The following is a 23,457-nucleotide window of genomic DNA, read 5'->3' on the forward strand; positions in this document are numbered from 1 at the left end:
TGATTGACTTGAGAGCATCTTGCCCTCTCGAGTAAAACAGCCATCCACCATTGTGTTTCTGGCAAGTTAAACAGGCAAGGATGCCTCGAAAGTTAACAGATCAAAAATAGACTTTGAGTAAAACAAACCTACTCTCTCAAATATAATTGTTTGCATGTTGTTACATACCCACAAATTCCAAAACATTTATTCATTCCAAAATGTTATTTACTCAATGACTATGAGGTTAGTAAACATACATCTCCGCTTCAATTTTAAAGTGGCTCCCGATTTTACTTCGTCTATGGATATTTAGAGCAGACAACCGGATGTTTTGATTGCATTACTAAAACAAGCGAGTATGATTTGTATATAGTTTAAAACACGATTTTGTGTCCAGTTAGCCGATCGTATATTCGAAACAGAATTTGTGCATTGTCGTGACTGTTTTATTGAAAACAATGCCGTTTGATTAAACATCATACGGTAAATTTTGGTAGGAAAAATGCACGTATTTCGAGAGACATTAGACACATCAAGTGGATTGACCCTTTCGTTGGTGCTTTTTAAAAACGTTCAAAATGTACCCCAACTGAGGAAGCGTGTGATGGACGGGAGTTTGAAATGTTGCATCATAAAGCCTTGCATGATAGTTCACCCTTTCCAGATTGTTGTCGCGGCGAACAAAGCCGTCATTAACCACAAGCTTGGGACGATGAAGACGAAAACCCTATTTACGGAAGTACTGTATAACCTTTCCAGTTCTAAGAACATCTCTCAATCCCTACTCAAGTTTGGAGTGCACGATGATGATAAGAACATACTTGTGGCATTTATAGGAAAAGAAAATGAAAGTGCCACGCTTTCCACTTTGCAGGTTATAGAAGGCGAACAGTGTCCATTGGATGAGATAACTGACTTTTCGGACGAAGGTTTGATTAAGAAAACGTACGGTATCAAGGACTCTGAGAAAAATGCCTCATCATTGCTCAACTCTGTTGTAACACGAATTTCTACTTCAGATATTATGTGAGCTCCCCATGTTAACCAATAAATACAAATGTGGTGCACAATGTTATATATTAATTATTGATCTCTGTAATAATTTACTTCCGGTAATTGTCAAGGAAAATAAATGAATGAAAAATGGAAAATTATTTCTTTCATAGTTCCTGGCATTTTCCCTAATCATTTTGCAAAGAGCCTTCACGATATATCAAGTAATTTACTATTTCAAAGGGTTGTTAGGTTAGCTGCAGAAATCATGTAAATAGTTAACTAGGTTATACCAGACAAGTTAATTATGTATTATGTATAGAACGTGTTTAATTTAGCTGATCCAACCCAACTTACCTCTTATTTTGCAAGAATCAGGAACACACGTGAAAACCTAACCTTGTAGAGTTCACCTTTGCGACAACTTTCACAATCTAAACGACATGCAGTGAGATGACTGAAAGGTTTGAAATCTAGCTGAAGCTCAACCACACTATATAATAACTTCCTTATTTTCAAAACACAGAAACCATGATGATTATTACCATCTTACTGTGACTGAACTAACATCACCAACATTCCATTAGATAATGATCATGTAAATGTGCACAGAGAACATAATCAAGACATGCTTCATATTACAGTTTTCCAAAAATAAAAATAAAAACTTCCCACAGTTGGCACAATTATTTTACACTGCATGTTCATTATGAAAACCATAACCTATAAACATGCCATTTTACAGGTTATTAAAAAAAAAGAATAAAATATGAAATCACTAATTTTTATAGATTTTATTTTGGATGCAGCCTTCTGTTAAAGTGGAGTACAAGCAAGTTTCTCTACGTAGCCAACCTTACAAGCGTTTCACATCGCTTATTACTTAGAACATGACATACCTCCAAAGTAAGGCAACTCTGTTGTCACTATTCTCTTAATGTTTTCCCCATGCAAGTTGGAAACAGTAAGGGGATTCAATTGAAATCCTGGAAAATTCACGGAAATCCTCCGATGACAGTAATCTGGGACGGGAGGGGGGGGACATGTCATGCTCCAATTACACTAAAAACTGGTGTGTGCAAATATTTTTTTTTGGACGAGGGGCATGTAGATTAACTTTTGTCATATGTTCGATGGGAGTGTTTTTTTTGTTCTTTCAATTTATTCAGGTGATCATGATTTAACATCCTCCCTAAAAATAATGAGTCAGAAGCAGGTAAGATGTATTATCAAAGGCAACGAACGCAGGAATAAACAGCCAAAAAGTGCCAGTTTACTGATGCGACAGTACAGAGTGCAAAAAGTGGCATTTTTTTTTCATTTGTGATCAAACCAACATCCTTACTTTTCTCAATTATTATCCCTTGTTCAATAAAAAAAAATACTAATAATTTATCTCTATCTATACCTAATAAGCAACAAGTTTCACTTCTGCCAGGTCTGGACTCCACGTGCACATTATAATTTTTTTTTAAAATCAATAGTTGGCACGCAATCAGACTGCTCGACTAAAAAAATTCCTCTGTTTCATGCCCTACTTGCTTTTATATCTGTTCCAATGTTTTACTGTGCATCTGTTTCGTACCTGACCAGGACTCGCACTTCCGCTTCCGTGGATTCCGTGACGCACGTCCCCGCAGTCCTGGGGTCACAGTCGCCGACGACACACCACGACGGGGCGTCCCGCGGAGAGCAGGTGTCACAACGGGGTGTCATCCCTGGCTGGGGCTGGCTACGCTCCACTCCTGGCGGGGTGTAGTTCCAGCTCGAACTTACGAGTGCGAAACTCTGACGCTGGGAGCGAGCGGGTTTCCTCAGAGTGACGCTGCTTCCCTCTCATTCACGGAAACTACTCGCTGATGTGGGATTGGGTCACCACCGACACGAGGGAAATGGACACGCCATTTCATCGCGACTCGGAAATGTTTTGAGGAGGCTGAGGCAATCCATCCCAGCATCATAGCCACCCACTCCCTCTTAGTCATTCAGTGGTTAGTCATGACCTGTGGTTGACTCTAAGAGAATCCCCAATATACGAGTATCACAAGACGCTTAACCAAGTTAGGGAATTTCTCCGGTAGTCAGGAAAAACCTTTTTTTAATAACTATTTTTTAATTACAAATTGTTAATTACAGGATTAACGGGAACCTGAAGTTACGGCGGAGACTTATTTTGATCTGTACCGGTTTCAAGTGCACATCCTTACGGCCCTACCCAACATGCATCGAAGTGTCCCACTTCTTTTTGCTCGCAAGCGTATCAGTAGTAGAGCGTTTAATTGATAGTCGCCTGTTGCAGTGGTGAAGTGTGGTATACATACGAGTCAAGATTTTTAAATTTTTGATTTTTTGATAGTTATTGGCATTCAAATCAGGATGACCACATTCTGGAAAGTAAGGGGAAAAGTCAAGGATGTTGAAACTGATCAGGGAATCTACTTCAGAACCTGGAGGAGAAATGAAAATTCCTCTGGCTAAATACCGTGCCCCACACTCTGAACAAACTTTTTTCGTCCAAATGATTTTGTGGTGCAGTCACACATACTGTAAAATGGCGATGCAAAGTTCTGTTTGAACTGGGCCGTTATAGGAATGGCAGAGGCTGGATTATCCTTATTTCTTTTAAAAAATCGCAAAAATCGCAAATAAAAAAGTCGGATAAATTTGTAATTCTGGTCATAGAAAAGTCAGGCAAATTTTTCTACAGATTTGTGTGGACATCCATGTAAACAATAATCGGTGGTCAGGGAAGTTTATTTCTAACTTGTAAAAACCACGCAGTCTCTCATCACAGGTTAGCTAGCGGCCATAGTTCCGTCACCGCGTCACCTGCCCGTTGTTCGACTCCAGTGACGTGACGCCGGCGAGACTTTGAACAGTTATTCGTCACGGAACCCTCAGTAACTATCCAAAATAGAGTCCTCACAGATGTTACACATGTATTTCAAAGGACTGCGCGTGGGGCCAAAAAATAACCATCATGGCACGGATCTGTTTGATCATGTTGGCATTGAGTTTAGATTACATCTTTTTCGTGTACTTTTATAGCCCTTTCTGTACGTTCATACACTGAAGTGGACAATATATATATCTCAAGTTCATCAAACCTTGAATGTGTGGCTCAAGGTGTACCTACACTCTAGAGGACATCATTCTTTATGGCTACGAGGCTATGAAATAAATAAATTTTAAATTTACTTTTAACTGTTAAAAAATTAGTATGCATTAACATTATAATTATGGCATAAGATTATCACACAGAAAATAAAAACGACAAATAGTTAAGTTACAACAAAAAAAAATAATACTAGGTATATCTTAGGAATTGACAAATTGTGACTAAAATGGTTAAGTCAGCCCTCGGCGCAAAGAAGATAGTTGTCTGAATGCCTTCAAAGCGTTTTAGATAGTTAGAGATCATGGGATCATGATGCAATACAATGTAACATAACTTAAATGATTTATTTTAAAGTACTACTGGACGAAATTGCCAGAGTAGAGAACACCTGAAATATAAATCTGCCTAACAGCTCTTCTCGATTGAAACTTCAAACAGGGTAGTGAACGAATGGGGGGAGAAAAAAAGTGCTTTATTTTAATAAAAAAATTCTTTGATTTCTTTTAATATACATATTTCAATAAAATTATGTACAAATAAAGATATTACACAAGATCCATAGCTGCAAATAAATACACAGCTGTTAATTCTATCTTTACATTCCAGGATAACAGAAAATAATTTAGAACACGGGGGGAAAAAAATTCCCTCCAAGCTAGTATTTTGAGCACGATACAATGATGTTCTGTAGTTTAACATTTCCTTTACAATTAAGGTAATTAAAGATCCTATGACAAAAAAAAATTGTTAAAAGGTAAGTCTTCTTGAAAAAAAAAAATTGATGATACATAAAAAAACTAGGTACATTACAAGAATAAAACTGCACAACAGACATTTTAATTCATGTCATTTTTATGACATGAGTATAATTTACTAACATAGTAACCCAGAATATGAGGTAAATGTTGTACTGTAAAATGTTGAAAGCTACCTTTTAAATGACAGCAAAAAAATTAACATGTTAAAAAAAGTCTAAACTCTAAAACCTATACAAAATATATATTACACAGAAAACAGGAACTACTTCATCACAAAAAAAATAATTTTTTTACAAGATTTAACGACTACATATGGCACTTTGCTACGCACATTTCTGAGAAAAACTGTCACTAAAAATTAATAAAAAGCAATGCTAAATCCTACATGATTCTAATTACCATTGTACAAAGAATGAAAATAAGAAATTAAATGCACTTATCCATACAAGCACTGTTATTATTATTACTTTTTTTTTTAATTAGCACACGTGTAGAAGGAAGCGAGATCGATGAAACTGTGAAGCCCGCGAAAGCTGTGCTGACGATGCTAGCCGGAAGCACGAAGGCTAAGAACTACGTGTTTCCACGGCCTGACGCAAGCACGAAGCAAGTCTTGCGCTTCACGACAAAGGTAATCCCCGACGACACACGCTTCCCGCCCAATGAGCACTCTCGCGACACAAGGACAGTTTTCCAACGCGAAATTAAGGCGGATTGAGTCTTGCTATTTCAATGCTTATTCCCTTACGTTGCAACACGTCGCAGGTACTACAGCTACCGACGACCGAGGCGAAAGTGAGCTTCAACTAACGCTGTCAGCCACTATCGCTGTTTCGTTTGCCATCTTCTAATTTATAAACTTCAGCACAGTTAAGAATATTCCCCACTAACTTAAATAAAAATGGGTGTACGTGGTTTCAGAATGAATTCTGGATGGTTAAGCAAACAGTGATATTTTTTTTTTGTCACCAAATGGTAGAACATTTCTGTGGTAGCTGACATGAAATTCACTCCATGTTTGCACATAACTATGACAATTATTCACAGACTCAAATTTAACATTTTATTAAGTACAATTAGTATTAACATATTTTTTTCTCTGCAAGTATTTTGAGTTTTTCATCTAAAAACTGGAGCAATATTACGGTACATTAAATAAAACATAAGGCTAGTCCGGATGATTTTACAAATGGTGTTTCGCAGGGGCTCAAATCTGCATGATTCAAAGGAAAGGGGGGGGGGGGGGGGGGGCGGAGGATTTTTCACACGGGGTTTTAACAGACACAAGTCAGCTCCGAAAGGTGTGCTTGCATGTTGTGTACTTCCCATATTTTGGCCTACATAAAACATATTTTTGAAGTTTACTTTCATCAAACCCATTTCACAGTCATGCTTTTGTAAGCGGCCCCTCTCTATTTACTATATGCTGTTGCAATACAGCAATTATTCAGCCAATCTGAAAAAATACGGTAATCCGAACAGGTATTGGCCCCAATCAGTTCAGAATTAGCAGGACTCCAATGTATTTTAAAGTTTTCCCACTTATTGCATGCGCGTACGCCTAGTGGTCGCTCGGTGATTTCGAACTTGACGGTGCACAATGCATATGCACGTCGGATTGCATTTTAACACCGTGAACTGGCTGAAAGGGGGAGGGGGGAAAAGGTATGTATGTCTAAAGATGACAGAAACATGTCTGTACGTTCCTACTTACAAATTCTGATAATAATTTCTGTGACCCCTTGCGTCAGTCGTCCCTTCCCAGCAACACTTCCGTGCCCCTGACCCCCCCCCCCCCCTTTCACGCTTGGCCGTCGTTACAGTTCCCTCCCCGTGTTTCAGACTCCAACAACGCGCAACAGCTGGGGAAGATAAGGCTTATCACATACACACTTAAATCGGAACAAAAAATTAAAAAAATCCAAGATTGTGGGGCCTAATCTTTCAACACGTGACCCGCACTCTGTCCGGGGGAAAAAAAAATGTTCAAAAACTACACAAATGATAGTAAATTAAAGTTTTTGAATAAATTATATTAAAAAAAAAACTCATTTTTTTCCCGATATTTTTCTTCTGCTAAGTAATTTAGTGATACTGAGTGATGAGCATATTAAAGTGCAATTTTGATTTTTGAAAAGAGGAGAAAAAAAAATATACACAGCAAAATATTTTTAAGAAGTTTCTCAAAGTATTAAGAAAATCCGATTTATTTGAAGGGTAAAATTGTATGTATTTATAGTTCAAATGCTATATTTCTTAAACTTACTTATGCAGGAAATGATCAAAAAATGGGTTTTACTGTAAACCTTTGTTTTACTTCGTAACTTGTACCGAAACACGAATCTCCCCACATGTCGGTTGTCAAGGTGACGAGACTTCTCGTGGGACAACGTTCCTCCAAAGTCGTCGTGGATTATAACAGTGATACAAGAGGAAACCACATCATACTGAGAAAGGAATCCGCCACATTTGTACCAGTCCAGACGCAATATGCCACGTACAAAAAAAAAAAAACTATTAGAGATACAGATAACCAAACTAACACAAAAAGATTACACAAAGAATTACTAAAATTTGTTCTAAAATGCCTACTTTTAGGATACAGTTACAAATTACAGTACTTGCCAAATAGTTTAAACAAGGTACGTGACTAATTCACAAAACAGAAAAGTCATTAAAGACATGTCACATCAGTGCATAGTTGCATATATTTTTTTTAAGGCTACCGTGAACAAACTTTTTTCCTAACTGCAGTAGCATTAGCAGTTGCAAGCTGGCAATTAACATCAATGCTCTACGACGTTATCTATGGTTCAATTAATACTACTACAATGATCACACACAGAAGTTGCGGGCATGTTTTACTGCCTCGCTCTGGCTGTGCCGACGTGACTCTTGCGTGGGGACTACAAGAACTTTGCGCTTGTTGAGCTTTGTGCTCCAACGCAAACGCGCAAAGACAACCGGAATGAACGGATATTGTATCCAACCACCTACATTATGTCCTCAGGTTGCTTAAGTTTGGATGTAACAGTTTTTTACAGACAATCTGGTGATGTAACAGAAGGAAATAAAGACACTTCTACACAGACACTACAAAAAAAAAAAAAAAATTTGCCGGTAACACAAGTTGCATCGAGTTTAAGGTAGTCTTGGATTTGGGGAAATATAATACAAAGAGACAGGTTATTAATCACTCAAAATAAAATTAAAAAATTGACTACATTTGGGAACAATGTAGGCAGTGCTCTGAAAATATTACTAGCAACATAATACACTCAGCAAAAACAAAAGAATTAATTACAAAAGTAAACAATAAGAAATATCTATGCACATTGTGCATGGTTTGGTTTCAAAAGTTATAATTCTGGTTTAGGCTAACATTAAAGATGAAATATTTCAGTAAGGCCTACAGCAAAATTTGTATTAAACATGTATCTATGAAATAATAATTAAAAAAAACTACAGTACTGTTTATACCTTCATAGAAGTGAAACCAAACCAGCAGGAAACGAGCTTCGTAGCAGTTGTAGCAATGTTATTGCGAAAACAAAGTTACGACAAATAAATATTACATTTACAGCCACAAATTTTTTTTTGTAGGAATCAACAAAAAAAAAAAAAAAAAAAGTAGCTCCTCAATTACAAAGAAAAAACGATTCAAATTCAACTGCATGTCAGTACCAGTCAGGATTTGAACTCTCGAAGTCTTAAAACAGAAATTACAAATAAAATATGTACACCTAATGAACATTTCAACCAACAACTGAAGCATGGGTAATAAGTAGGGATGTGCGAATCCTTGATTTTCAGTTCAATTCGAATCCCTGGCAATATTTGAGATATGAATCCGATTCCGAATATTAAGCACAGAATAACTAAAAATAACAGATTAATTTAAAAATAATGTGTGCTCTCTTACTGGCAATTATTTATTACACTGATATTGAAATGTTTATAATTATGTAAACATAATTAATAATAAACACTTTAAAATATGAAAACCAAAACATATTCGATTCTCCAACTCAATCGTAATAAACTGCACGCCACAGGGAAATCTCAGTTTTATAAACGTTTCAGCAAACAAAACCATTTTTCCTCCAATAAATAGCCAAGACGTTTCTTGCTTGTAGGTATGTAATTGTTTTTAGTTTATAGTTTGATATACGACGAAATTCATAATTATAGTTTAGTCTCTCGAAATCTCGAAATTCTTTTAATGTCACTGTGTTAATTATTTAATTTACATATCTTTCTTTGATACATCATATTATAAATACTTACGTAATAGTGGCCTAATTTCATATTTCACTGCTGGTATTTTTGAGCCGTACTAAATTAATTTATAACTTTTGTGAGTATTCGTAACACTGTTCGAATCCATGTACGTACAATGATTCCGGGTTCGGATAACTGTGGATTCGAACCGTACCCGAAAATATCGGGTACTCGCACATCTCTGGTAGTAAGACTTCAGAACCCCTAGCGAGGAGTGCGTCCTTTGGTTCGAGTTACAAGTGGATATCTTCAGTGCGACATAGTGCATACAATAATAATAATAATAATAAACAGTTATTTACATTATCACACGACTCTGCGACCAGGAAGCTACCAGGCGCACAACTTGGCGATCGGGCACTCGAACAACAGAGCGATCTAGTTCCCGACTTCGCTCGGGAGGCCACGAGCGCGCCGATGTCGTCCCGAACACGAAAAACAACGCCGGTTCCTCGGGAAAAACTTCGCCGGCCGAAACCACGAAACAACCAAGTTTCCAGTACCGCTCAGGACAGGTTAACGACCAAACCAAAGTGGGGGAAGTACAAACAACATCGCGAGTAGAAGGCCGCATGTGTGCCCGGTACGTACTCAAATATTTAAGATCGATTTTAGTAACAAATTTTTTACTGGATAATTTTTTTTTTCTTTTTTCCTTGACCAACCACGTGAAGCGTGTTGAAGTCGAACATTCGTGCAATCAAGGTTCGAACAGAAATATTCGGAGTATGTGGCATGAATATCAACACTGGTTTTCTGGGGTGAATTACTGCCCTTTAATCAAACCTTACGATTGCTCCTTTTTTTAAATAACTTTCACAGAAGTATTTTTTTTTTAATTTTATAAAAAAAAGAAAAAAAGGTTGGAAGGGTTGCTAGAGCCAACAAACACGCTAAACTCGTTACAAAAGCTGTCGCAAGGTCCTGCCATTCACAAGCATGAACACTCACGAGCAATGAACAGAGACAAGATTTTATAGCTAGAAATTAAGCTTGGCTGGCATTTTGACGAAAATGTGATGTAAATGGTGCATCATACTCCATCTAGGTGTTACGTGGTTTTACTTACTAACATTTCTGCATGATTTAAAAATTTCAATTGCAATTCACCATAGAATCTTGTCCCTGGGAATACACAATATTAAACGAGTTGAACAAACTTTTAGGTGTGCTTCCAATCCAAAGACGCACACAAACTACCTCAACGCTTGCTTCAAACGTGGAAAGTGTCGCAAGCGCAAAAAAAAACACGACACGACAGGCGCAGGCGTTTCCCGACAGCGTAAGTGTACGTAACAAACTAAGAGTGTTCCGCGACGACGGAAGTTAAAAAAATTCACCTGGAAATTGGTGGATCATGGCAGCGCCCAGCACCGAGTTGCGTCTAGACGGCCGTCTTAAGTTCGTCCGACTTGTGTAGGCCACGCAGAGCCAGGAGAAACGACAGCAGAGCACGAGCTAAAAATGCTACGAGCATGTCCACGAATGTGAAACACACATACGCTTGGTCTTCTTAAAGTCGCTAACAAAGAGGACAGGAGACTCGGAGGAAATACCTCACTTCATTCAAACCTCTCCCTTGTTCCTACGAACATTCAGCCAATAACTTACGCAGCGGATACGTTACCTGATGGAAGTTTGAGATGCATTCATAAACCATTTGCTGAAAATAACAACCAGAAATGGAAACAGCGGTGGAAAAGATACGCAATCAAGAACCCTCACAAGATAAGACAACGAACACTCGAAATACTGACTATGCTATGGATTCCTGAGGAACAGAATACTAGCTTCATCTGATTCAACAGGACGCAGCAGACTTCAGTATTGTATTGTTTCAATCTCACGCGACTCGTGTTTCGTTTGGACGCGCGAAGCTTCGGAAAGTCATTGCCTCAACATATTTTTTATATTCTCGCAGCTCAGGGGCTTCTCACGAGCCAACTCTGTCACACTTGCCTGCAGTGTAGCCACCACGGCGGTCGTCGACGGACCGAGCCGGGCTGTCGACACGGTTCCGAGTTACGCCCGAGCGGATGGGAGCCCGTCAAATCATCCGGAGTTCTCCTGCCTTCGGACCTTCCTCACGTAAGCGCAGCTGCGGAAAAAAGAAAACACGAAAAACCCCGGTGATTGCTAAAACGTCGTGCTCGTATGGCTAGGGTTGCTGATTCAAGCCCAAACCCCTGGGCTCATTCAAATTTACGAGCAAGATTCAAGCCCAAATACGTGGTACACAGCCCACTGAAATCGTCCTTCTTTTCCCCACGTATTGATTTGGCAGTCATTTCTCTTTTAATTAAACTTTTTTTTTTTTAATTGGCTATTCCTTTTACGAAGAAAAATACAACTGTTGATGGACCACAAAAAAAAAAACTCATTAAGATGGCAAAATGTATCAACTTTTACTGAACTATGAATAATTTATTTAAGAATTTTAATCCTCAGCAACCATTCAGAGCTTATTCTGTTGTAAATAGTGCATAACCGCAATCCAATTTAGGTTTCCAGAGGGCCGTAGTCTACCAGTGCCAATCACTTCTGCAGAAGCTGTTCCGGCCGATACGACACGAACGCACGTGTGCGGTGGTGAGGAACTGGACTCGGTTTTCCCTCTAAGGACCTAGGCACGAATCACCGTCCGTCCAATCAGATTTTTTTTTTACTCCCACGGTTCTGCAAAACCGCTCTAGACATCCATCTTCTGGAATGGGTCAGATACCTCCCCCGATATGTCTCTGTTCTGTGTTGTGGGCGATGGTCCGTTTCCCATCCGTCCGTCCATCCCGTGGTCTCAAGCGCATCAGAAGGCCTAAAAAAATTACCATTCGTCCACCAAATCAAAATCTTAACAAGCTCAAACATTCGATAGACTGACAAATTTACAAACCTCATAAAATGTTAGCAAGACACCTACTTATCGCCGACTACTTTTACCATCTTTGAAAGCTTTTGAAGTTCGTCTATTTGTTTAGCTGCTTCCATGAAATGTTTTTAAATAACATTTAAACAAATCTTGAAATTTGTATAGTATAACAATCGACCGAGACATAGAATTGTAATTAATTACGAATAAAATAAATGATTCATAAATGTCTGACATTCATGACTGTCAATCTAGTCTACCTGTGCAAGAGAAATTTTCACCACTGTTTAAGCCTTCTGGTCAGTTAGTTGCCAGCATCAAAGTGGTACAGGATTTGGCAGCCGTGCGGATAATTGCGAATCGCTCGGCTCGCTGATGGACGGACGGACGGATCAACTTTTAATGACATCGCTGTCGACGGGACATCAAGTCAGACGAAAACGACGGCGGTGAACCGGCGCTCCGCTCACGCGGAGAAGGAAGCACGCGGGAGACGCCTGCGCCTACGGCGCCGCGCGGGCGGAGCGAAAGTGCGGGGGGCTAGGCGAGCGCGAACGCCGGCAGGCCGCGCAGCTAGTGGCCCGAGGAGTGTCATCTCCTGGGGTCGGCGGCGTACACGCTGAGGGAGCTGTCGCTGCCCGCGGCCAGGCAGACGCGGTGCGGGTGGAACGCCAGGCAGCTCACGGCGCCGATGCGGGACCCCATGAAGCCCTCGTGGTACCTGATGGTGCCCAGGGGCGCGCCCCCCGCCGAGTACACCCCGATGTGCTGGCTCACGGCGCTGCTGCGGGCAAGAGACCCCACAACCCCGTCACACCGTGGACACTGCGAGACCCGGCCTCAACATCCATTACTGAAACTTATAATTACAAATACACTAGATGTTATAATTAGAGACCGGAAAAAATTTGCGTGTTCAATGACCTCCAGGATGGACTCCAATATCCTCTACACACTCGGGCGAATGCCAACTGTTCATTGGCTAGCTGACTTGTGAGTCGTCTCGACTAGTTGGCCTGTGATTCGAAACTTCTATGAGTGAGTGTCTCGAATTGGCCCTCGGTCCTCCAGATTAACAGTGGACCAATGACAGAAGCAGCACTAAGGTATACATAATTATTTGAATTTTAGCATAGCACGAAATGAACCATCACAATTTTTTCAGGTCTCTAGTAATAATGTTTGACATTTTTAGTTTCTTTGTGACTTTGCATACGAAACATTCAGAATTTCCTTTTTTTCCTTTTGAGGTTTTTCCAACACTAAGTAGCGTTAAAAGCATTTAAAAATTCTTTTACGATAATTCCCGAGGAAGAGGGGTCAGGTCCAGCCGGCAAGAGCCGGCGAGGTTGAAGAGGGGGAGGAGACAAGCGAAGCCACTCACCAGGCGAACACGTTGGCAGCATCGTGCACAGCCATGGCGGTCATGCCCTGGGATGTGCGGCACATCGAGACAGAGCAGTTGCGGCGCAGGTCGTACATCCGCACGTCGCCTGCGACACTGGAAGCAAGCACGCGCTAACATCAGTCGAAACGTCTGCAGGCGCGGAAAAAAACAGCCGCTCGCCAACGCGTCGCGACACGAAACCTTTCCACTCGTGCTTCGATGACTGCTAAGACGCAAAACACACAGCCACACACCACTAGTATTGACAATAATACAAGTGATTAGTCAACTTCTGCTGATACGCAACACAAAGCCATACGTAATACACACATTCATGCTCCAAAGTCTGCCTACATGTAAAAAATAGTTGCAAAGTAGTGTTTTAACAGCACATTATCACACAGCAATGTTTACTGACAATACAAACTATGCATCAATATAACACACAACACCACATCAACATCTGGAGATACGTAACGTATTCATTCATTCATGCTTCAATGTCTGCTAACGCATAACACACACAGTCACGTGCACACACACACAAACACACAAAGTCTAACATACAGTCGAATGTCCAAAAGTCTACCGACACCAACACCAGTCGTTCGTCACAGTGGCGTAGCTAAAGTTGACTGGCGCCCCCGGTCAGACTTGAAAATGGTGCCACCTTCAGGGGCATAGCGAGGGGGGGGGGGGGGGGGGGTTTAGGGGTTCAAACCCACCCACCCTTCCCCTTAGCACCAAATCTTTAATTAATTTCTTAATCATCACTCAAAAAAATTTCATATTAAAATTAATTAAATTTTTTTTTACCATTGCAATATTTAAATTTAAGAACCGAAAACTGCTAAAGTAGCACTTTTTTACACCTTAAAATCCAATTTTTTTTTTCGGGGGGAGGACCTCCATGGACCCCCCCCCCCCCCAACCCGCTTTAATACAGGGGGGAGAGGGGGATGCTTCTCTACCCCCCCCCCCCCCCCCACACACACAAATCTCGGCTACGCCACCGACCACCCTCATGCGTTAAAAGATAGGGAAGGGGGGGGGGGGGAGGGTTCAGTGACCGCTGGCGGGGACCATCCCTGCCGCTGGTTTGCCATCTGAAGATGCGTAACGCACCCGTTCGTGCTTCGACGTCCGCTAACGCACGACGTACACATCAAATTGCGGTAACATCATCGTCGGACACACACACACACACACACACACACACACACAGCGGCACATACTCTTAACAAACAGTCGAATGTCAAAAAGTGCACGCCGACTGCCGCGACGCGACGTCGGCGAGCCTCACCAGCCGCTGATGGCCGTGCCGGCGTCCAGGTGCACGGCCACCACCCAGGCGCCGTGCTCGCGCCACGTCATGACGCGCGCCTCGTGGGGCGGGAGACGCACGTCGAACAGGCGCACCGAGCCGTCCTCGCAGCCGGCCAGCATCAGCGACGACTCTGCGACAAGGAGCAGCCCCCCGTGTCACCGTGCCACCCGCCGGTCCGGGCCAGGCTCGTTACGATCCCTCGGCCACGCGTGTGGAGGTCTGGTTACCTTTCTCGACATCCATAATGGGTATTGTGCTGGAGGAAGACTATTTACACAAAACTGTTCAAATTACAGTTAATTAATTACTTATACATAGAGACTGGAAAAATTCGCCAGTTCAATTACCTCCAGGATAGACTCCGCGATCCTCCGCCTACTTGGGAAAACGGCGCCCGTTCACGGGGTGCTGAATTTTGAGGGGTCTCAAGTGGGTAACTTGTGGTTGGAGACTTTCTTTGATTGATTGCTGGTCTCTGATTGGCCAAATAGTCCTACATGTTAACAGTTGAACAAATAGGAGAAGCAGCACAACGGTATAATTATTTGAATTTTTAGCTTATCACGAAATGAACTCGCAAAATTTTCCCGTCTCCACTTATACACGACTGTGCTACGTGTTGACGTGCTAAGCATGTTAACCATTGCATTGAGAAGTGAGTGAGCCAACATTAAAAATGTGTCAAGCCATGTTTAGGTACGTTAAAAATACTTGAGTACATTACCAATGTATCAATTTAGAATATACCTGTGTAGCTGAACCTAACCAACTATCCTTCCTGTTTTGAAGTATTTTTAATCTAGCAACATAACCAACCGTTCAACAATGTCACAGTAACCCAAAAACTTGTTAAAATAGTAAACTGCTTTAAGTATCAAAACATCCTCTTAGAAAATGAGTGACGAAAAATGCTAGGAAACAAAAAAAAACTTTAGAATTTTTAATAATTTTCTGGATAAGAGACTTTTTCTTCAGAATAATTGAATATACTTAAGTTTCAATTTATAATGTATAAATAATATTTAATGGAATAATAGGTAAAAATGAACATTTCATACAGAATTTTAGAAGTTAAATTTTTTTTCTCCACAGATATTTTTTTTACACAGCTTTTGTCTATCTTACCACCACTGTTGCGTTACTTTTAATTACAGTTTCTCAGGATACCTAAGTATTGAACATGGTTATTTCATAACTTTTATTGAATTGATATAATACACAGGGTCGCACGGGTTTAGTCGCTTACCGTGTTTCACGGCATAATCGTCGCACAGTTATTTCAGGGCATAAAAATTTTGAAAGGAAAAAAAAAAAATTCTCGTGCTTATGCAGAGGGGTTAAAAATAAACTGGTACAGCTGTAACGAAAATCGGTTGGAACTGAAAGTGACTACTATGTGGGCCAGTAGTAAACTAAAACTGTCAACTCTCAAAATATTATTATTTTTTTTTGTAATGACCGAACGGAGCTCGCTTTACGAGTAGCCCTCGTATACGTATAACCTTAACAGTCTGGGCGATGGCAGACTTGAGCAGGACGTTCACTGTCGCCGAGACGTCGCAGGACTTCTCCAGTTAGGTGTCCCCCGGAACACTCCCGACGTCCACCGACGCGCGCGGGCAAGGGAAGGGGGCGTACCGGAGATGCGCGTGTGCAGGCTCGGGACGCAGCAGTCGGCGTCCGAAGGCAGGTCCGCCAACTTGAGCTCCGTCTCGGCGTCCCACAGCCGGATGACGCGAACGTCGCCCGTCACGGCCAGCTTCTGGGCGCGCTGCTCCCAGCACGTCACCAGCCCCGCGCGGTTGGCTGCAACACGCCGCGCACAAGCCCTCGTGTCGCTCGCCACGGGCGTCGCAAGGATATATTTTTTCTTGGGGGGAAGGGGGACTGCAATTGATTTAGTTGTTTGAGGAATATCCATCCCCTGGGAAAAAAAAGCGGGGGGGTCCGGGGGGGGGTCCTTCCCCGGGAAAATTTCGGGGTTCGAAGGTGCAAAAAGATGGTTTTTGGGCATTTTTTTTGCTAAATATTCTATTTATAGTTGGTTGCAATATATAATTTATTTTTTATAAAAAAATTTTTTTTTTCAGAGAACAAATTTGTAAAAAACACCAGTGCTCACATTACCACGACTGGACCATATTCACCATGCGCGACATATGGGTTGTATCACAGAAATCATATTAATAATACAACTACGAAACTAAATATATTATTTTGGAGGGGATGAAACTGAATACTGTTATTATTGGGGGGGGGGGGGGGGGGACATGTCCCCCCCCGACCCCCCTAGGTTGCGACGCCCATGCGCTCGATACTCCACTACTACTGGCGTGCAAGAACTAAATAAAATAAATAAATAAAACTGTTGAAATTACAGTTCATTAATTACTTATACACGACTGTGCCGTGATGTTGATGTGCTAAGCATGTCAACCATTGCATTGGGAAGTGAGTGTGCCAACATTAAAAAATGTGTCAAGTCATGTTCAGGTACATTTAATAAATACTTGAGATCATTACGAAATGTATCAATTTAGAATATACCCACGTAGCTGAACCAAACCAACTATCCTTACTGTTTTGAAGTATTTTCAACCTAGCAACCTAACCAACCGTTCAACGATGTCACAGTAACCCAAAAACTTGTTAAAATAGTAAACTGCTTTAAGTATCTAAACATCCTCTTAGAAAATGAGAGACGAAAAATGCCAGGAAGTAAAAAAGAAAAAAAAAAAAACAGTTTAGAATTTTTAATAATTTTCGGGATAAGAAACAGAGTAACTCAACTTTTGGGGTGCTGGTGTCACTGGCAGTTCAAACACACAGTTCCTGCCATACATGTTTCATGAGTAGAGAAAAGATTTTATGCTTATATATTTTCAGGCCAATTTCATTTTTTAAAACAGCAGATTTCTGTGCTATTGGTTTTTTTAATTTTATTTTAAGATATCTCTTTTAATTGAAAAATTTAAAAAAAATATGACACTTAAGTGTTCCGTGATACTGATTTCTCCAAAAAAGTGTCATTTTGACTGATATAAGACGCACTTTTACCACATGATGAATGTTTTTTTTTGTATTAAGCATGTCTTAACTTTTCAGAACAAATAAAATAAATCTGTTAGGTATTTTCTTTGTGTTTGAAAAATGTACTAATGTCATAATGGAAAAAATGAGTAACTAATAAAGAGTTGCAAGATTAAAAAAATAAGTAAAAATCTTACAATATTTTTGCATAGGAAGTGGTACATACCTCACGCTGAATAAATTACTATCATTTAATTTGTTTTTCATTAGATTTAAGTTTTGATTGAAAGTGCCCACTAGTTTCCTGATTTTAATTGCAGTTCAGAACACTGTGGTGGAATTACTTGAATTTTGGTGTTATGTGATTAAATGACATGCTTTTCCTGTGTTATTTCGGTTATATCGCAATTCACATCACAGTATTATCCCTGTATATATAGCATTAACTTGCTTTTAATCATTATCTGGTGCATTGACATGCTTTTCTGAGTTATTTCAGTTTTATCGTAAAATTATAATGTCTATTGTTAATACGTACACTCCATTAAAACTACTGTGTATATTTTATAATTGTTGTTGTGCTCTGATTGTGAGTGAGAGACTCGCGACTGCAGGCGACCGGCGGTGGACTAGCGGAACTGCGGGCGAGGGAGAGGGCGCTCACCGTGGGCGGACCTGGAGACGGGCGGGGCGTCGGCCAGCGCGTGCCAGGCGGCCACGAGCCCCGGGTCCCGGCCGCCGCCCCACAGCCGCACCGCCCCGTCGTCCGACCCCACCAGCAGCAGCGCCGCGTCGTGGCCGTTCACGAACTGCACCGAGGTGATGCGCGAGCCGCGCGCCCCGTGGTTGCTCCACTGGCCGAGCTGCGCGCCCGACGCCCAGTCCCACATGCTGCGCACACACGCACGGACCCCCTCAGCTCCCGTCCAGTCTCACACCTCACACACACTGCCGCCAGTACTTCAACACAGTAGAACCCTGTCGTAATGTCCCGACATGTTCCCCCACAAGGACAAACAATGTATTCATTTCCTGCATGTAACGTGTTTCACGAATGGTGCATTTCTTGCTCATAATGTTTTCTTTCTAAGATTCAATACATGAAAAAAAAAAGTGATTGTCTGTAAAGTGGTTAGGGACAATAATTTTACGTGATAACGTCATAAGAAAAACATCAACGAAAATTTGCATACTTTTTAAATTTTCAAATATCATTTACATTTTTTTTTGCAAATTTAATTTAAATAATTTGTTTTAAATATATAATCACGAACAATTTGCCTTAACCTGTTTGATATTATGGAAGATTTTCCTCGCACGGTGGTTGGCCGGTTCTTGCACAGTGGGCTAAGGCATGCTTTTTCGTGCGTGCTGCCGGCGTTCATCGATTTACAAGACGTTATCATGTAAAAAAAAAAATTTAAACCTAACTATTCCAACAATTACCCATTCTGTCAAAGGTCTTTACATGTGTTTTTGTTAACTATCACTGTTATGCCATACATGTAGATTGTTCAAATAGGTTTGGCTGGCTAACGCTGTGCACTTGATGTGTATTAAAGGTACGTAACGTTTGCATTTACGTGTCTGTTGTCTATCTATTGTTTTTTTTTTTTACGGTGTACACGTGTGGTCCTACATTATTTAAGTTTACCAACTTTTCCACGATGGAAAAATAAAAAAAATTAAAGCGTTTTCTATTACTGATTAAGAGTTTAATTTATTTCATTCATAGGTAGGAATCCCAAAATTACTCATTTTCAAGTGACAAAGGAATTGTAAACAGGCATTTCTACTCTTAATTTCATCATGAATCGTGAGACAATTTTACATAAATGCGGCAGTGAGTCTTCAAAACACAAATAAAATAGAAGCTGAAAGCCGGAATAAGTTGAAAAATTTTTGGCTTGGTTAAGCAATTTCGAGCATAGAGTGTACCCATCAATGGTTTTAACATCTAATTTGTTTACATATCTTGGTGAGTCCATTAGTAAAGCATTCAAACAATGAAAAGTGCTAAACTGATATTTCCCGCTTATGTTTTTTTTCCTTATGACCCCTTGATAAACTTTATAACAGGGTTCTACTGTAAACAGATACTGTAATCTCACTTCCATTCACAACAGAAAACTCTCTTAAGAAAATACCTACAAGTTAACCCTTATACATAGTAAGTTTCCTTGCTAATAAATCTTAATATCCATGTATCTTGAGAAACGTAACAGTGCTTTACTGAACTGTGCCAACTTATCAAAAATTCAAATAACATTTTTTTTTTTTTTTTTTTAGATAAATTATGAAGTTAAATAATATTCTTTGTTGTTTAAAATACAACCTTTTATTAAATCCAAAATTTATAATCGTAAATTCCAAAATAATTTTGAAATGATTTTAAATATAGTAAGATGTCTTACATTCGAGATCTCCCTTTTTTTCACAGTTATACAAGTGAAGTCGACTCACGTTCAAACTCGTCTCGTCATAAACACAAGGGCTTCTTGTATCCGAAGGTCATCTGTGTTAACTGGATGGATACTGATCTATGAACTGAAATTAATACTTTATATACCCAGTTTTTCTTTACATAAAAATATAATTGACTGTAAACTATAAAAAAACTTTATATAGACTGAACTAATGTTAGTTAGGCACTTGCTCATTTACTCGACAGCAAAATTTGTGTGTCAAAACCTTCTATTAAAAAAGAAATATAAAATGGTATGTTCCACATTTTTTTTGAAGTATCAAAAACGTAGCAGAATGTACAAAATCATAAATTACAGAAAACAGTATCTTGTGAACACATTATGATTTTATTTTTTGCTGCATTTCATGCTACTTTTCAAATCTCCAATGTAATGATTATACTAAGGAAAAAACCCCCCTGCATAAGGAAACAAATTTCTATCTGCCATGGCTTACTTACCTTTAGTGATCTAAGAAAAACTATGGAAATCAGGACAGCATATTATTGTTTGAAGCCTGGGTCTTGTCAATAATTGTGAATACAATGGTTCACAATTCTGTCACCTTGATCTTCGTCACAGTGATACAGCGGCAAGTTCACTCTTTTCACGCTTTCCCATTTCTCAGCATTTCTCCCTGGGGTGGGTCGATTGGTCCCTTTGCCCATGTGTCGGTCGATTGAATGAATGAACAAACAAAATAGGATTTCAAGGCTCATTCACATGGAGGTCATTTGAAACAGTAGGTCTGATGTGTAGAGACAAGATTTTAAGGTATTATTATCAGGAGAATTTCGTGTTATTTTTACGATTTGTAATAAGGTTGTCTTAACTTTTCAGAACAAATAAAATGAATATTTAATTTATTTCTGTGCTTAAAAAAATCTTCTAAGCTCGTAATGTAAAAATGAGTGATTAATAATAACAGTTGGAATAATTAACTTTTTCTAATATTTTTTATATTAAATTAAGGTACAAAATTATGTTAAATAAATTACTTTCATTGAGGTAAGTATTTAAAAAAAATAGGTATTTGTCATTAGAGTTAAGTTTTTGATAGAAAACGCTGATTAGTTTCACGATTTCAATTGCATTTTGATGCTTTGTGGTGTATTAATATGAAATTTTGTGTTATGGTGGTGTATTAATTTGTATTTTGGTGTTTTGTGGTGTATTAATTTGAATTTTGGTGTTTTGTGGTGTATTAATTTGAATTTTGGTGTTTTGTGGTGTATTAATTTGTTTTTTGGTGTTTTGTGGTGTATTAATTTGAATTTTGGTGTTATGTGGTGTATTGAGAAGTTTGTTAAGGGCGTATTTACATGCTTCTCGGTGTTCTTCGGTTTTATCGCTACTCACCATATAAGCTTGTCTTGTGATGTGAGGTTATGTGAGAACGGAGCATTGTCGGGGAGGACGTGATCTCCCGAGGATACCTACTGGCCGGGGATGAAGAGGGAGCGAGTGAGAGACGGAATGAAGAAGAAGGGGAGGAGGAACCGACCCGTAGGAGTCCCGGCTGGCGACGGCGAGGTGGGTCTCGTACGGGTGGAAGCAGACGACGGCCGGGGACTGGGCGACGCGCGTGCTGAACACCTGGTGCTCGAGACGGCTCGTCGCGACGCGCGCCTGCTCCTCCCTCGCCTCCGCGCGCAGCACGCTGTTGCGCTGGTACCTGCGCACACAGCCATCAATCATCGCTACGACGTCACACTGCCCTTCACACAGCCACAATTAGCAGGAAGGCGTGTGACGAGGTCGTATACAGCCAGCGAAACTTGGGGAAGGAACGGACCGTAGCCAACTGTAAGTTACAATCGCTGCATTTGCCCCTTCAAACAGGCAGGAGTATACAGACAAACACACAGGCAGGCGTATACAGACAAACACACATCTACAGCGAGCAAAACTTGGGGAAGGAACGGACCGTTGACAACTGTACGTTACAATCACTGCAATTTCCTGGAGTATTCCAGGAAACCACCGGAAACCCCGAAAACCAGATGGGATTCGAACCCACGCCCTCAAGAATGCAAATACACAGTATATTACCACTGCCGCTTCACTCCAAGAGTTATAATAGTGACTTAAATAGAAAAAAAATTATTTTTAGGGACCTTCGTGATTACTTTAAAATACTTCGCGTTTCCACGCAGCAATCAAACGGCAGCAGGACACTGACGTCGTATCCCGTCTGCCACGCCAGCAGAAGAGAGACAAAAATGTAGGCATCACTGGTGAGAATTTACAGTTATAAACATTTTTTTTTTCTCAAATAGAAAATTTTCAGAAATGGCAGTGTGTGTACAGAAAAAAAAAAAAAAAAATAGAAGCTGGAAACACCAAGATGTTGAAAGAAAATTGTCGGCTTGGTTTAAGCTGATTCGGGCGTCGAGTAAACCTATTAGTGGTTTTGACTCTGACAAGTGCTCGATTGATATTTCCTGCTTGTAATGTATTTTCTTTTCCTTTTTCCCCCTTTTAAAAATGTTAAAACAGGGTTCTACTGTAGTGGTTTCATTGATTATTTTAATTTTGTATTTTTCACTCGCACCGCACTGTGAAACGGGAGCAACGAACTGAGCTGTTCCTCAGAGCTGCACCGGCTGGAAACACGCGGAAACGTTACCTTCTTGAACATATTAATGTGAAATAACCTATATAATCTGAAACGATACAAATGAAAATGAAATACATCCACACATGGCGAAATGAATCGGAAGATTGATTTTTTAAAAATTTTTTTTTCCTAACCTGACTAAAACTGAGTGTGTTTGGGAGGGGTCTGGGTTAGGGGAGGGACCTAGGTGCGTCTCAGGCCGAAGCCTATACGCCTAGTCTTGTTGGGATTAGCCATGCAGGGAGAGGGTCGCATGCATCATGTGCTAGGAGGGGATTGGCCAGCCATGGCAGCAATTGGCGCCATGACTAACTCCCCTCACTCTTAAATCTAGACTATAACTAGAGATAGGTTGGGCCCAGGTAAAAAAAACCCACACGGACACAGGGAAAAACCCTGGGCGCATTCGTGCGGGATGCAAAAATGGCGTGCGTTACGTGTGGTAATTCACAGGAGACAAGAGGATGGTTCTGGATGTGAAGCGTTGGACAGAGTAGGAAAGAGTCTGCCGTGCGGGGGGGGGGGGGGGGGGGGGTCGGGCACTTGGGACTCGCGGTCCACTTTGAATCGGAAGCCTGGTCAAACAAACAATAATCACTCGATGCGACACGAAGGAAACGATCTGCGCCA

The 23,457-nt window shown here is 40.4% G+C and overlaps 2 protein-coding genes across 2 annotated transcripts in view; one reads left to right on the forward strand and one right to left on the reverse strand.

Moving 5' to 3' along the window:
* Nucleotides 1-382: 382 nt before the first annotated feature.
* Nucleotides 383-1,133, forward strand: LOC134541251 (EKC/KEOPS complex subunit Tprkb-like). The gene has a single exon (XM_063384525.1). The coding sequence runs from the start codon at nt 485-487 to the stop codon at nt 1,010-1,012; it is 528 nt and encodes a 175-aa protein (XP_063240595.1). The 5' UTR covers nt 383-484; the 3' UTR covers nt 1,013-1,133.
* The window catches only part of LOC134541248 (regulatory-associated protein of mTOR), a 56,468-nt gene continuing 33,886 nt past the window's right edge, over nt 876-23,457 (reverse strand). Inside the window, 6 exon segments of the mRNA XM_063384522.1 lie at nt 876-12,782; nt 13,383-13,499; nt 14,689-14,842; nt 16,351-16,518; nt 18,407-18,633; nt 21,712-21,882. Coding sequence (XP_063240592.1) covers nt 12,590-12,782; nt 13,383-13,499; nt 14,689-14,842; nt 16,351-16,518; nt 18,407-18,633; nt 21,712-21,882 — 1,030 coding nt within the window. The 3' untranslated portion in view covers nt 876-12,589.

This window comes from Bacillus rossius, chromosome 18 (assembly GCF_032445375.1).
Source record: "Bacillus rossius redtenbacheri isolate Brsri chromosome 18, Brsri_v3, whole genome shotgun sequence".
In the NCBI taxonomy this organism is placed as follows: domain Eukaryota; kingdom Metazoa; phylum Arthropoda; class Insecta; order Phasmatodea; family Bacillidae; genus Bacillus; species Bacillus rossius.

Coding starts and splice junctions, on each gene's coding strand:
- LOC134541251 (XM_063384525.1), top strand. CDS start 485: ATGCACGTATTTCGAGAGACATTAGACACATCAAGTGGATTGACCCTT.